At 45.1% G+C, this 14095-nt stretch overlaps 2 protein-coding genes across 14 annotated transcripts in view; one reads left to right on the top strand and one right to left on the bottom strand.

Annotated features, from left to right (window-relative positions):
• The window catches only part of PICALM (phosphatidylinositol binding clathrin assembly protein), a 75137-nt gene that overhangs the window by 57958 nt on the left and 3084 nt on the right, over positions 1–14095 (top strand). For 5 of the 11 annotated variants that reach the window (XM_061458028.1, XM_061458020.1, XM_061458017.1 and 2 more), the window contains 4 exons: positions 1267–1366; positions 3306–3329; positions 5269–5328; positions 7359–7463. In XM_061458028.1, the coding sequence (XP_061314012.1) occupies positions 1267–1366; positions 3306–3329; positions 5269–5328; positions 7359–7463 (289 nt within the window). The remainder of the gene's footprint in view (positions 1–1266; positions 1367–3305; positions 3330–5268; positions 5329–7358; positions 7464–14095) is intronic. The other 6 variants (XM_061458021.1, XM_061458018.1, XM_061458026.1 and 3 more) reach the window with 4 other exon arrangements.
• The window catches only part of CCDC83 (coiled-coil domain containing 83), a 33170-nt gene continuing 28772 nt past the window's right edge, over positions 9698–14095 (bottom strand). For all 3 annotated transcript variants that reach the window (XM_061458029.1, XM_061458030.1, XM_061458031.1), the window contains one exon: positions 9698–10025. In XM_061458029.1, coding sequence (XP_061314013.1) covers positions 9846–10025 — 180 coding nt within the window. In that variant the 3' untranslated portion in view covers positions 9698–9845. The remainder of the gene's footprint in view (positions 10026–14095) is intronic.

Below are 14095 nucleotides of genomic sequence, written 5' to 3'. Positions count from 1 at the left end.
GGGAGGACTCTTCATTAGGGACTGTAGTGATCGGACAAGGGGTAATGGGTTAGAACTTAAAACGGGAAGTTTAGATTGGATACAAGGAAGAAGTTCTTTACTGTAAGGGTGGTGAGGCACTGGAATGGGTTGCCCAAAGAAGTGTAAATGCTCCATCCCTGGCAGTGTTCAAGGCCAGGTTGAAGAGAGCTTTGGGTGACATGGTTTAGTGTGAGGTGTCCCTGCCCGTGGCAGGGGGGTTGGAACTGGATGATCTTAAGGTCCTTCCCAACCCTAACTATTCTATGATTCTGTCATTCTATATATATAGGAAATAAGTTCATCATAATGTTTGTAGTTGCAGGTAATCTTTGCAAGTCTTAAATGCTTTAAATGCTTAAATGCTTGCGTGATCTGAGTGTGTGCAGAGCTGTGTTAAAGATTATGCAATTACAGCATCCAGCTTGTGGTTGAGCTTTAGACAAGTGGATTTTGAAGCAGGGTGTATTGTAGCATAGTGCACATGTATAGCAGCAAAGGTGAGAATATGATTGGCAAATGTCAGGCTTAGAAGGATCATTTGTGCCAACTCTGAAATTCACAGATCTATGCACTTGCTCCTAACTAAACTACCTTGACCCAAGGAAAGTCAGCTAGACTGGCTTCCATGTACTGGGGAACAGTTGGGGCTGTTCAGCCTGGAGAAGAGAAGGCTGCCTGGAGACCTCATAGCAGCCTTCCAGTATCTGAAGCGGGGCTATAGGGATGCTGGGGAGGGACTCTTCATCAGGGACTGTAGTGATAGGACAAGGGGTAACGGGTTCAAACGTAAACAGGGAAAGTTTAGATTGGATATAAGGAAGAAGTTCTTTACTGTAAGGGTGACGAGGCACTGGAATGGGCTGCCCAGCGAAGCTGTGAATGCTCCATCCCTGGTGGTGTTCAAGGACAGGTTGGACAGAGCCTTGGGTGACATGGTTTAGTGTGAGGTGTCCCTGTGCATGGCAGGGGGGTTGGAGCTAGATGATCTTAAGGTCCTTTCCAACCCTAACTATTCTATGATTCTGACTTGACTGAGCTTAGGTAAAGCTGAGTGGGCCTATGTTGAACCTGACTTTTCTAGGCAGTTGAGAAGCTGTCGAGATACCTTTTATAAACTCCTTTGCTAAATGAGCTGCTTCTCTAACAAAAGAAGCCAGGTTTCTATGAGGAATTGGTGTTTACCTGAGGGAGTTTTATAAGAAAATCCAATGTTTCCTAACAAATCTTTACAAACTTTATTTGAAGTGATGTAAACTGGACTCAGCCAGGTGAGAAGAAACTAACAGGAGGTTCCAACTGGCAACCCAAGGTTGCACCTACAACTGCGTGGAACGCCCCAACACTGGTAAGCAAATGCTTGTTTTAAAGTAGTGAGCTCCTTTCAACTTAAGTATGTGGGGCTGATGTGTAGTGGAGGAGTTTGAAAGTGATCTATAGCTGCAGGAAAGGGTAGTAGAAAATTGACGAAGTGGTCAGTTTGAGATGTTCGTGCTACTTGTATTTGTTAGCTGTGCTGTTCTAGTAGATAACTTGTGATGTGACATACACAAGTTCAGCATAAACTTCAGTAGTGTTTGACCAGCCTCTCTCATGGCAAGATAGCAGCCTTTGTGTTTCACTGACAAGGGCCTTTAGGGACAGGCCAAGAGGAATGGCTTTAACCTGCCAGAGGGGAGATTGAGATGAGCTCTTAGGCAGAAGCTCTTCCCTGTGAGGGTGCTGAGGCGCTGGCACAGGGTGCCCAGAGAAGCTGTGGCTGCCCTGTCCCTGGCAGTGTTCAAGGCCAGGTTGGACACAGGGGCTTGGAGCAAGCTGCTCTAGTGGAAGGTGTCCCTGCCCGTAGCAGAGGTTGGAACAGGATGAGTTTTAAGGTCCCTTCCAACCCAAACCATTCTGTGATTAAAGGACATAAAACTGAATTATGGGAGGTTTGGAGTGCCCCACATTTCAGTCTAAAAAAATAGAGCATGAAAAGTACATTCTTCAGGTGCACCGATATGTCAAGTATGTCTCCATTACACCTTAGCCTGCTCTGGGGCTGATAACAGACTAAGATTAATCCCCTTGATACATGTAAAGTTGTCTGTGCAGTGATGTGGGCTATAGCTTTCTTAATGTGCATAACTACTGCTTCCCTGCCCTGATGTCTGCAGTTGTTTTTAAGACATGTCAGTTTTGGTGATCAGCTTCATGGTGTCTATCGTAGCAGGTAGTACTGGTGAGGATTTTGGGGTAGCAGGTAGAGCAAGGGTTCTCATTACATGTCAGGAGTTCACATGAGTAGATTTCACAATGCTAACAGAACAGTTTTGCATGTGAATCCTACTTATCCTCTCACCAGTGACCTGGAGAACGGTACACAGACAGAACAAGTAACAAAATGCCCCTGATGGTTTATTGCATCTGACTGTGACTGGGAGAGGTTGAATGTGCAGCATAATACACCACTGTGGGTTTGGAAACAGAGCGCTTGTCTCCATAGATCCACCACCTCTTCCCTACTGGGTGTCCCATATGATAGGATCATACTGTGTTTGTGTTATGTAGGGAGATGTAGATTAGATATTGGGAAGAAGCTCTTCCCTGTGAGGGTGCCGAGGCGCTGGCACAGGGTGCCTAGAGAAGCTGTGGCTGCCCCTGTGGCAGGAGGGCTGGGACTGGATGAGCTTTAAGGCTTCCTTCCAATCCAAACCATTCCATGAGTCAATGAGTCAAGCTTGTGGACCTCACCGGAGGGCATGTAGATACTGAAGAAATGCAGCTACTCACCTGCTCTAATGACTGGTGGTTTACTTGTGTGCTTGAATCTGTTTAATAACTCATGTCTTTGTATATACATCTTCTTGTGAAAAGTCATTACCTCGAACAGCCTTTATTAGTAGAGATACTGTTGAGACACTTCTCTGCCTGTGAAACTGTTCTATTAACCTAAAAATCTTGAAACAGAAATTAAGGGGGGGGTGTGTTGAACTTTGTTTTTCCTCTGCTGGTCTATTTATTGTGGAGTTGCTGCTGCTTGCTAAATAGATATGCTTTTGAACATAAGGCTTGGCAAAAAGGCATATACCAAATAAATGGACTGTGCAAACCAGCTACAATCCTAATAACAGCGACAGTATCACAGGTGTCTGTTGTCTCAGCGAATGACTTGAATTACAAGAACGTGTCGGGGTAGACAATGTATTTGTGAACTAAAATGCTCTCTGTGTTTATTCCGTTGTGTAAGTATTTGCTTCTAATCCAGTGTTATTGCATTATGTAATTGTTCTCCCTGGGGAATACAGAATGGCATGCACTTTCCACAATACGTAAGTGAAACAACCCACAGCCTTTTTTTGCAATCGACTGGCATGCTGATATTAACCACTGCTCTTGCAGAACCTCATAACCTTCCTGCTATTGACACATCTCTCATTTTAAAATCTTTGGTGTGCCAAAGAATCGGAGCTTTCCCTAGCATACACCAACTCCATAGGTGGTCTGCGGCCTCTTGACTCGAATGATGGCATGGGAAACACTGAGATGATTTTTTTTTTCCTTGCTTTAAACTGTCCCATTTGCTGCCAGAGAGCTGGGGTGTGCGTGTCTGTGCTGCCTTTAATGCACTTGGTGAATTCTGAATGAAGATCAAAATGTTCGTGTTTGAATAACTGCATGAAACCTCATGGGCTTCTGTTATACTTGGCACTTTATCCACCTGGATGGGTAGATCTTGATTGGTTTTCACATTGTTTTAAGCGGGGAGAGACCAATATATCATTAATGCTCAGGTGGAATGAGAAAATCCATGCTGACAGCTTACAAAGGCAGGCAGTAACCTGTGCTTGCCGTCTGAGGAATGCAGTCTCTCCTTTCAAAGGAGGTCTTTTCTTTCTGTCAGTAGTGATATTGGTCTTTCCCTGTGCTCTGTTCTGATTGCAGGGTAACTCTAACTGAAAGGATGGTGGGTCTGAGCACTCAAAGCTGAATTCAGTCAGCATGTTTGTGTAGCAGAAGTATTTGCAGGGTAGTTTGACCAGCCTTATGAAATAGATGGATAGTCCATGGGCTAGATAATTCTTGCTTGGGGAAATCTGTTCCAATGGCAATTGAAATGCCAGGGACTGGCTACTATGTCTGAAAAGGCAGCTGATACCTTAGAACTGAATTCAGCAGCAGCTTTGCTGATGTCCTGCTCTTGATGTTACAATTGACGTGCTTTAATTAATCCAGTATTCTTAATGCTTTGTCACTTACCTCTTCTCTGTATCAGTAATCTGTGTACCAAGAAATGCGTATTGTCTTTGCCTTGTCACAAACAGTAATCCCCACAGCAGCAGCGTGGAAATTGGACTCTTAAAGGAGAAACTAAGAGGAGGTAGAGTGGATAGACAGCAAGTTACCTGCATATTTATATAGGCTGAAAGAAAACCAAACCTTCCTTTGTCCTTATAAGAGTTAATACCAATTTAGAAAGAGGATAATGAATGTAGAACAAAGAATATGAAGAGCTGTCTTTAAAACATTTTCCTTTCTGAGTTATCAGCTGGTTTTCTATGTATGTGTTGCCAAGCTGCTTAGAATGTAGCCTCACCCCAGGTTTTGTCTGTTGACAGCATCTTGCTGTAACTTCATAAAGTTGGCTTATCTTAAGGTTAATACAAACATATCTGCAAAGTACTAAGAGACATGAAACCTCTTCAAATTCACTGTACTCAGGGTAAGTGAGAGAGGATAGAAGCTGGATATTCATGTTGGATTCCTATTGAAGCGTGATAGGACAATCCCCATAGTGTATACATCCTGGCTTGAGAGAATTCCCTGAATGTCAGCAGAAGCAATGGTAATTTGCTCTTTCCAGCTGTAAAATTCACTCTTAAGGCTCCTTGTGTGCCATAATTTCTGATATTGAGATATAAAGATATACTTTATGGGATTAAAAAAATGCTTCTGCTTCCTGAATAAACTTATCTGTGTCTCCTATTGTGTTCTTTAAACAGGATGCTGAGGGAATGGTAGCTTGCAGTGTAGGTTAGCCTGACAGGTGAAAAGCAAATACATAACCATAGGTTTGCCAATAGGAACTGTAGGTGCTAAATTTCAGATGAAATAATTTGGATACACTCTTAACACGAGACTGTAAATCCTATTTCTTCTTTGCTGTATTGATAACAAGCCAAGTGCTGCAGTTGACCCTTAGAACGCAATGTCTTACCAGTGTGCAGCTGCTCTCTTCTCCTCTCAGTTCACCCCTGTTTTTCACACCAGGCACCACCTGTAATGGCGTATCCTGCCACAACACCAACGGGAATGATGGGCTATGGAATGGTGAGTGGAATTCCTGCAGCACAAGCGGGATGCTTTAGATTTGATTGCTTACGGTTTGGTAGCAGTTGTTTTTCTGAACTGCTTCTCTGAAGACTGAATTTCTGCTCTTACCAGTTTATTCTTCAAATCATGAAGTCCTGTTTTTCTGAACTGCTTCAGTGGGGTTTGTCTGAAATTGGAGTCTGAAATTACCTCACTTAGTTTTTCATAAACTCCTTAAAATTCATTGGCTTTATTAGCGTAGAAATAAGTGTATTGTAGAAATCAGTGTATCATGGGAACAAGTGCAGCATGTGGGTACAACCAGCTACATTCACAACAGGAATATTTTACCAGTGAAGTGAAACCTTCCACAAATACTTGCTCCCAACCTCAGTAAAAGGTGTTGGTAATGATCACTGCTATAAGACTGCAAGTTTGTGACAAGAAGTGTCTGAAGGAGGGCTATAGGGATGCTGGGGAGGGACTCTTCATTAGTATAGTGACAGGACAAGGGGTAATGGGTTCAAACTGAAACAGGGGAAGTTTAGATTGGATATAAAGAGGAAATTCTTTCCTGTTAGGGTGGTGAGGCACTGGAATGGGTTGCCCAGGGAAGTTGTGGCACTTGAACCCTCCATCCCTGGCAGTGTTCAAGGCCAGGTTGGACAGAGCCTTGGGTGACATGGTTTAGTGTGAGGTGTCCCTGCCCAAGGCCAGGGGGGTTGGAACTTGATGATGTTAAGGTCCTTTCCAAACCAAACCATTCTGTGATTCTTTGTTGTGGTGTTGGTTGAGATTGAATCTTGGTGGCACATCAGCGCTGGAAGGCTTTTGACATAGACCTGACCTTGCTGCTTGTTGCCCTGAAAAGCAACTTTGAATTGGAACTTTGTTCCAATTCTTGTTCTTATCTCCAACTCCTGAAACGATTGGCCTGAACTCTTCCCTGTTAATCTGGTTTGATGTAGCACAGCTTTGCTGGGTGAATTAAAGGGGAGAGAACTTCCTTACAACAGTAACTCAGTTGCACGGCTCAAAGATTAGCATCATACAAAACCAAGTTTAATGTGTCATCATGCCATCAAATGAGTAATTTATAACTTGTGTGCACTCAGTAAGCCAAGTGTGAAAGCAGCATCTGTGTCCTTGAGGGTCTTCTGAGAGAGGAACATATTCCCCACTGTGAACTCCTGTAGCGTGGTGGTGTGCAAAGTCATCATGGTTAAGCAACCACCGGCGCTGATTCAGAGTTGATCTACACAGCTTTGCACCGATGGTGCTGGAAGAGCTTTCTTAGTTTGATTCAGCAGCTGGGGAAGCCTTCCGGTACCTAAAGGGGCTACAAGAAAGCTGGGGAGGGACTTTGTACATAAAATAGTCTTGCATGGTTTGTAAGGCAGCTTTCATTGTGGGGGTTAAAAGTAGGAGTGCCAGGATTAGTCAAGGAAAAGCTGCTGGGAATGGATGTTGCTCCGGTAGGGGGTATCAACCCAAGCCTTAGAGCATTGCCAAAAGCAGTGCCAGAGATGGGCATTTACATTATATAAAACCTGACTTCCAAGACCATTAATATAGGTTAAGCTTTTCCTTTGGCTCAGCCAGAGCATCAGTAACACTTTAGACTAAGACTGCATAATGACACTTCATATTTGAGTTTTCAGCTCCCAGGTTTTCTTAAGCTCAGCTCTGCATGGGTATCTGTGAATCTGTCTTTGTGCTTTCAGAGGCTCCAACCTCAGTCTGGGAGCAAGAGCACCAGCACAAATGCTTGTGCTTAAACAAGTATTTTAACTTTTCAGATCTCTGCAGCAAGAGATTAAATGGGCTCAGTTGCTATTGAGAGTGCTCCTTGAAAAGGCTCTAATGTTCCTTACTAGTAACCTTTATTTGCAGAATAGTGTAGAAAGATCTTCCTGATTGCATCTGTTAAATCTGACCAAGGCTTTTCACCCATGTGCCATTTCCCTTTCTCTCCTTCAATCACAGAATATAATACATGTGGTGTGTTGATGCTGTGTGTGATTTGATGCTGTCTGGATCTCTTGTAGCCACTGCAGATGGGAGGCATACCAGTAATGACACAGCCAACTTTAATATACAGTCAGCCAGTCATGAGACCACCAAACCCCTTCGGCCCTGTCCCAGGAGCACAGGTGTGTATATCCAAAGTCATTGGTGCCATATCGGAACAAACTGCAGCTGGGTCAGCTCCTTTAAAAGTGTGTTGGTATTTTCTTGTGTTGGATAAATGTATTGCACAAGCCCAGGATGTGAGGATTGCTTCCTAGGTTCTTGGCTCCAGGTTGGCAGCATCAAGTGTGGCCTTAGAGAAGCAGAGGATAAGGGTTTAAAGCACTGGCTTTGGGGGAATGTGACCGAGGTTATCCTCAGCTCTTTAAGAAGAGGACAGTTAACGTCTGTGCTGTTTGCTGAAGACAGGTTTCTTCCCCAAAGTCACGTTCTGTGATGCTTTATCTCCAGGTGTGTGAGTCTGTGGTATTGCAGCGCTTTCCTAAGCAAGCCTACAAGGATGCTGGAGAGGGACTCTTCATCAGGGACTGTAGTGATAGAACAGGGGGTGATGGGGTTAAACTGAAACAAGGGAAGTTCAGGTTGGATATAAGGAATAAGCTCTTTACTGTGAGGGTGGTGAGGCACTGGAGCAGGTTGCCCAAAGAAGGGGTAAGTGCTCCATCCCTGGCAGTGTTCAAGGCCAGGTTGGACAGAGCCTTAGGTGACATGGTTTAGTGTGAGGTGTCCCTACCCATGGCAGAGGTTGGAACTGGATGAGCTTAAGGTCTTTTCCAACCCAAACCAACTGCTGTTTTTCAGCCTGTTACCCCTAAAAGTATTAGAATATAAAGTAACCGAGTCCGGCAGTAGCTGTAAACTTTAAGTATAAGCTTCATACTTACGTTAGAGCATTTCTCAGGGGACAAACAGGGTGTATGTAGCCTTTTAGGTCTATGAACGTTACAGGTAAGCTTGAAAAGATCATGAAACTGCAACCAGACTCCTGGTTGTTGGTACTGACCACCCTCGGGGGAGGCAGGTGGCGCGTTCATCTCATTGTAACCATTGTGTTCTCTGGAGGTCTTTGTGTTCCTCTACTATTTTGCAGAGACAGTGTTTACAGCACAGGGAAAGATGCTCAATAGCTACAGCAACCATTTTGGCCCTTCCCTGTAAAGCGTTATGTTTAAGTGGAGACCTCATAGCAGCCTTCTAGTATCTGAAGCGGGGCTATAGGGATGCTGGGGAGGGGACTCTTCATTAGGGACTGTAGTGACAGGACAAGGGGTAACAGGTTAAAACTTCAACAGGGGAAGTCTAGATTGGATATAAGGAAGAAGTTCTTTACTGTGAGGGTGGTGAGGCACTGGAATGGGTTGCCCAAGGAAGTTGTGAATGCTTCATCCCTGGTGGTGTTCAAGGCCAGGTTGGACAGAGCCTTGGGTGACATGGTTTAGTGTGAGGTGTCCCTGCCTGTGGCAGGGGGCTTGGAACTGGATGATCTTAAGGTCCTTTCCAACCCTAAGTGTTCTATGGTTCTAAGTGGAGTGTTCCTTAAATTGCCTGTTTTGCTGCTGCTTGTGTTGTGTAGAGACTCATTTTCTAATGTGCAGGAACGAGGGAGTGTGCTGGAGGGGTCCTCTGACCATTGAGAAGAACTGACTTTATGAATACTGGAGTTAAATGTGTTCCTTTCTTTGCTTGTTCACCAAACTTCTGTCACTGGGAGGTTTCTGTCTGAACTCACATCTTTTTAACCCAGTTGCCATCTCAAAATAGCTTTTTGAAGTAGGAAAAGCATTTAAAAAGGTGGGGAAGAAGAGATGGACAACAGCAAACACCTGCACAGTGTATTCAGAAAGTACTGAGAGCACTGAGGCTTTGTGTGTGTGAGCTGCAGTTAGGGGCAGAGTGTAGCTGGCAGGCAGAACTCCAGTGTGAACAGCGTGGGTTTTACTTACCAGTAAAACTGTCAAAGTTCACACTGAACACAATGACTTTAATACACAGCAGTGTAATATATTGGGTCTGTGTTTTGATCTTCCTATCAAGAGCTCAGTCTTTAAAGGTGACTGTTTAAAGCCACGTCTGTGTAATGTAGGTGTGCATTGGGGCGTTTATGGGCTTTGGTTCTGGAGTTCAGAGGGGAGAGAATTCGGCAGTAGGTTGGAAGGGAAAAGAGCCTCAAACGTTTTCCACTGCCCAAATCTGATGCGTTAACAGGAGAGGCTGTGCTGTGTGCTGCAATGGGCAGTGTGGCCATTGTCTTCCTTAAAATAGAGCCTTGTGGATAGATCGTTTTCTTAATGTTCTTGTTTTATAAAGGCTTTATCTGAAAGGGAAGCTGATGGAGTTCTCCAGCTGGAAATGCAATCTCTGTTAACTTTCTCTTGGGCTTCTGAGAGATGCTTTGCGCATTCCCTGCCACTTAAGTGATTCGGTATCTTTCACGTGGGTTTTATGTTATTTCAGGGTGGGAGAAAGTGTTTGTGGCTCTTCATAAATAAAGAGCGAGTTAATCCTCAAGGAAAAGAGTTTTCCCTACAGTTCCCAAAAAAATCATATTTGAAATGATCCTGTAAAACCAGAACTAAATAATAACCTGCCTGAGTCAGACACAGGCTGATGGGTCGGAGGAGCCAGGCCAGGCCTTTCTGCTTCACTGGAGGTTGCAGGGCTTGGTCTAGGTTGAACCGCAGCCGCTGTCATAACAGGAGAAGGAGGAATTAGTCACAGTAGGGTGTGCAGAGCTGTTTGTGGTGCTTATCTCACAGCCTGGCTCCGGTGAGAATTGATTTGATAGAAACACACCCGTTGAATCAGCGTTTGCTGCGTGACCGAGCAGGGCTCTCCCTGAGACGCAGAGTCTGTGCTGCTCGCAGGCACTGAGCTTTCAGACGTCTGATATCCCTTTAAAGGAACCTCAGTGAAACAAAGGCTGCTTCTGAGAGCTGCTTCCCCAGATGTGGCAGAGATGACGTTTACTGATGTCAATTTACTATTATTTAGTAGTGTTGGAGAAGAGAAGGCTCCTTAAGGGGAGACCTCAGAGCAGCTCCAGTGCCTAAAGGGGCTCCAGGAAACCTGGAGAGGGGTTGGGACAAGGGATGTAGGGACAGGCCAAGGGGAATGGCTTTAACCTGACAGAGGGGAGACTGAGATGAGCTCTTAGGCAGAAGCTCTTCCCTGTGAGGGTGCTGAGGTGCTGGCACAGGGTGCCCAGAGAAGCTGTGGCTGCCCCATCATTGTAGTGAGGGGCCCAAAACTAAACACAGGATTGGAGGTGCCTAATCACCAGTGCCCTGTACAGGGGCAGTACAGGTTTAGGTTTAGTTCGTGCTCTTGTTTTGCCAGAAATATTAAAGAAGTAAATAAAGCAGTAAAAATGTGTGTTCCTGGGGTAAGTAAACAAAGCTTAAAGAGCAGATAATGGTTATCTGGAAGCACACAGTTCAAACTGCCTTCGTCCCACGTGGATCCCTCTAAACACCATTATTCTAATCCAGGTTTTGTCCATGGTGTCATGCCTGTCAAAACCTGTAGTGTTTTTCATATTCACACCTAAAACACCAGATTCTGTCACTTGCCTCTCGTCTGCTGATAGCTCTTGGTTGCTGTCTGCAGTCAAGAAACTAGAAGGTATTTAAAAGCTTCATGAGAGATATAAAGCTGTTGCTAAGAAATCACATTGCCACGTTGTATTGTGTTGGGAACTCCTCCTGTTGTGTACACAGGCTGGTCAATTGGGCAGCCCAGTGTTGTGCAGTTATAATGACAGTTCTAAGTTCTATAACTAATAAGTTACATCAGGTTATGAGTTATTTGAGGTATAAGTTCTTCCTAACTCAAACTGACATTCCTAACTTGATACACTTAGGGATTTGTCTTCAATATACTTTTCCTTCCTCCAGACGTTTTGCTTCTCATTCCGGTGTTCTGTTTACGTGCTTGCAACTTCATTTCTAACTGTTGCTATCAAAAATGAAGGGGGGTTGGCATTTTTAAGGGCAAAATGATTTGCAATGATTGAGAACGAGACTGGAGCAGTCGCTGCTTTGCAAACGTGGGTGCAGGAAGTACTGCATAGAGACTGGTGTGTGCCTTTTTTCTTTGAAACCACGTACCTTGATGTGGCTCGGTACTTTTCACTTAAGGAAAATGAGTTTTCATCACGATAAAACAGCAGCAGATTCCTCTCTGCAGTTATATTACATCATGCTGCCCACAGCAGTGAGAGGTCGGAGTGGTTTCATTAAATTTTAGCTGGCAGGGGATGAGTGTTCCTGTGTGTGTGAGGGACAGGCTGAGCCAATGGTCCAACCAAGGTTAAAGAGCAGCTGGAATGATGCAGATGTGGTACAGTGCACCCAGTGCAGAGTAATTCAGACAAGCCAGATCCAAATGCTGTCATACAGCTCATGATGTACAGCAGTTACCTCTTGGAAGGCCCAGGTAGCATCATGCACATGCTTCAGTCCTCACCACAACCATGACCACGCTGCCTGGTACAGACTGGTACAATACTGATGTGTTGTGCTTTAAGTGTTACATATTCTGCTCTGGTTACCCCAAAAGGACCCAGCCCTGAGAAGGGAGGCATTTGGGTAAAGTATAATATTTATAAGAGAATAAAGAAATTACTCGTCCTCTTGCTGGCATCTGTGTGAATGGAACCCCCCCAGCTGCTACCATCACTGGGTTGTACAGGAAGGGCAGTAGGAGGGATCACCTGGTGATGCTGAGGAGGAGGTGGATGTGTAAATGAGTAAGTTGGGTTTGTCGGGGTTTCGTTTTGGTGGGTTCTTTGGCTGCTGTTTGGTTGTTTTGGGTTTTTGAAACTGGCAGAACAGGGAATGAGGTTCAGGACAGACTCACGCCAGAGACTTTCCAGGTGTTCCTTTCAGTACGTTAATCCTAAAGCAGCCTGACAGACTTGTTTAATGAGGAATCAGCACCCATCTAACAATGGGAACCAGCATAACCAGCACCTATGGATGGGGTGGTTCTGTCCTGCTGTGACTCCAGGGAGCTTTTGGGTCAGTTGGAAGCAGTGAGAAGTGCCAGCTGCTGTTGGAGGGGAGATCAAGCTTTGAGGCTTTGGGGCTGGTGCAGTACAGGACATGGCATTTCAGATCACACAAGTGCCAGGTGTGAGGAGGCTAAATCCACAGCTCTGGATGTGTTAGCACTAGAGAAACTGAGGCTGCTGCTGGTTTAGATGCTTCTCCTTAGAAACTGCTGCAGGAGGTTCTGGTTTTCAGATAGATCTATCCTGGATTCTGGATAGATGTAGTGTAGGAAACTAATTGTACTTTCCACAAGTATTTTTAGGCCTTTTTAATAATTAGAGGAATCTTGTTAATGTACGTATTTACTGTAAGATACTGTCCCGTCTGAATTTGGCCATGGCACCTAGGAAGTAGCATTCTGAAGTTGTTTTCCCAGTATTTAACCTGAAGAGGCTTCCTGAAGTTCCACCCCTGTTACTGGCTACATGCACAGTGACAGAGCTCTAAACCTGCCAGTCTTCCACACTGCTTTCAAACTGGGGCATCCCTTTGGACTCAGTGTCAGTTGGAGATTCACCAGCTCAATATACCAGGACTTCTAATGTGTGACTTCAAGCCACTTGACTGTGAAGAGGAAGAATGTGTCATGAAATGGAGTGACAGCAGACAAGTCCTGCTCTCGTCATGACTATAGGACTACATTGTGTAGTCCAGCTCAAATCCTGGAGAGTGGTGGGGTATGTGAGCTACAGCTTTCCAGAGGGAAGAACTGAGATTAAAAGGGGAACTTCTGCCATGCTGAAATTGCTTCTCCAGCACTTCCCATTCTGTCCCATAACTCCTTCCATAAGCTACGGGGACTGGACCCGAGTGCCCATTGGGAGTGGGGTTTTGAGAGGGAGAGAAAGATTCCAATGCAGAGAGGGAGTACTGATCATGAAAGAACTACTCCTCACCTGGTTGAGATAGGTGTTAACATGAAGGATTTAAATGGGCAGTGTCAGTATTTACACGCTGGGCACTTGTGCAAGCAGTTCCCATAAGCGTGTTCCCTGCCATGCACAGGCTGGCAGATGTTCTGTGCTTCCAAAGAAAAGGACATCTTCGTGCGATGGTTTTTGCAGTGGGTATGAAGTGCAAGTAAGTGCTGGTGGTAGTGACTTAAGAGGGTTGTGAGATGCTGCAAGGGCTGGAGCAGCTCTGCTCTGGAGCCAGGCTGAGAGAGCTGGGCTGGGTCAGCCCAGAGAGGAGAAGGCTCCTTAAGGGGAGACCTTAGAGCAGCTCCAGTGCTTAAAGGGAAGTGCACAGGATGTCCCAGGAAGCTGTGGCTGCCCCATCCCTGGCAGTGTTCAAGGCCAGGTTGGACACAGGGGCTTGGAGCAACCTGCTCTAGTGGAAGGGGTCCCTGCCCATGGCAGGGGTTTGGAACTGGATGAGCTTTAAGGTCCCTTCCAACCCAAACCAGTCTGTGAGTAAACCATTAAAGTGATGGAACCTGAAATGGAGACAGCTGACTCCAGCTGTAACTACAAAACCATGCAAGTTCTATGGGGGGGGAGGCAAATAGAGTTTAATAAATCACCATTTGTAGCTGGAAAAGCAGTAAGAAGGAAAACTGCTAAATAAATCATCAAACAGCAGATACTCTGCAGTTACAGCCTGCAGATTGCTGGTCCCTGGAGCTGGAAGGCCAGTATTAACTGCTAGTAAATTACGTGCTTGATATGTTTGTAGTGTGATGCTTTAAATACAGGGCTGTAGGA

Source organism: Pezoporus flaviventris, unplaced genomic scaffold (assembly GCF_033815535.1).
Source record: "Pezoporus flaviventris isolate CSIRO_AGI_PZ_B2104156 unplaced genomic scaffold, CSIRO_AGI_Pfla_v1 ptg000025l, whole genome shotgun sequence".
In the NCBI taxonomy this organism is placed as follows: Eukaryota; Metazoa; Chordata; class Aves; order Psittaciformes; family Psittacidae; genus Pezoporus; species Pezoporus flaviventris.
Note: the sequence above shows the minus strand (reverse complement) of the source record. Positions and strands in the feature narration are given on the sequence as shown.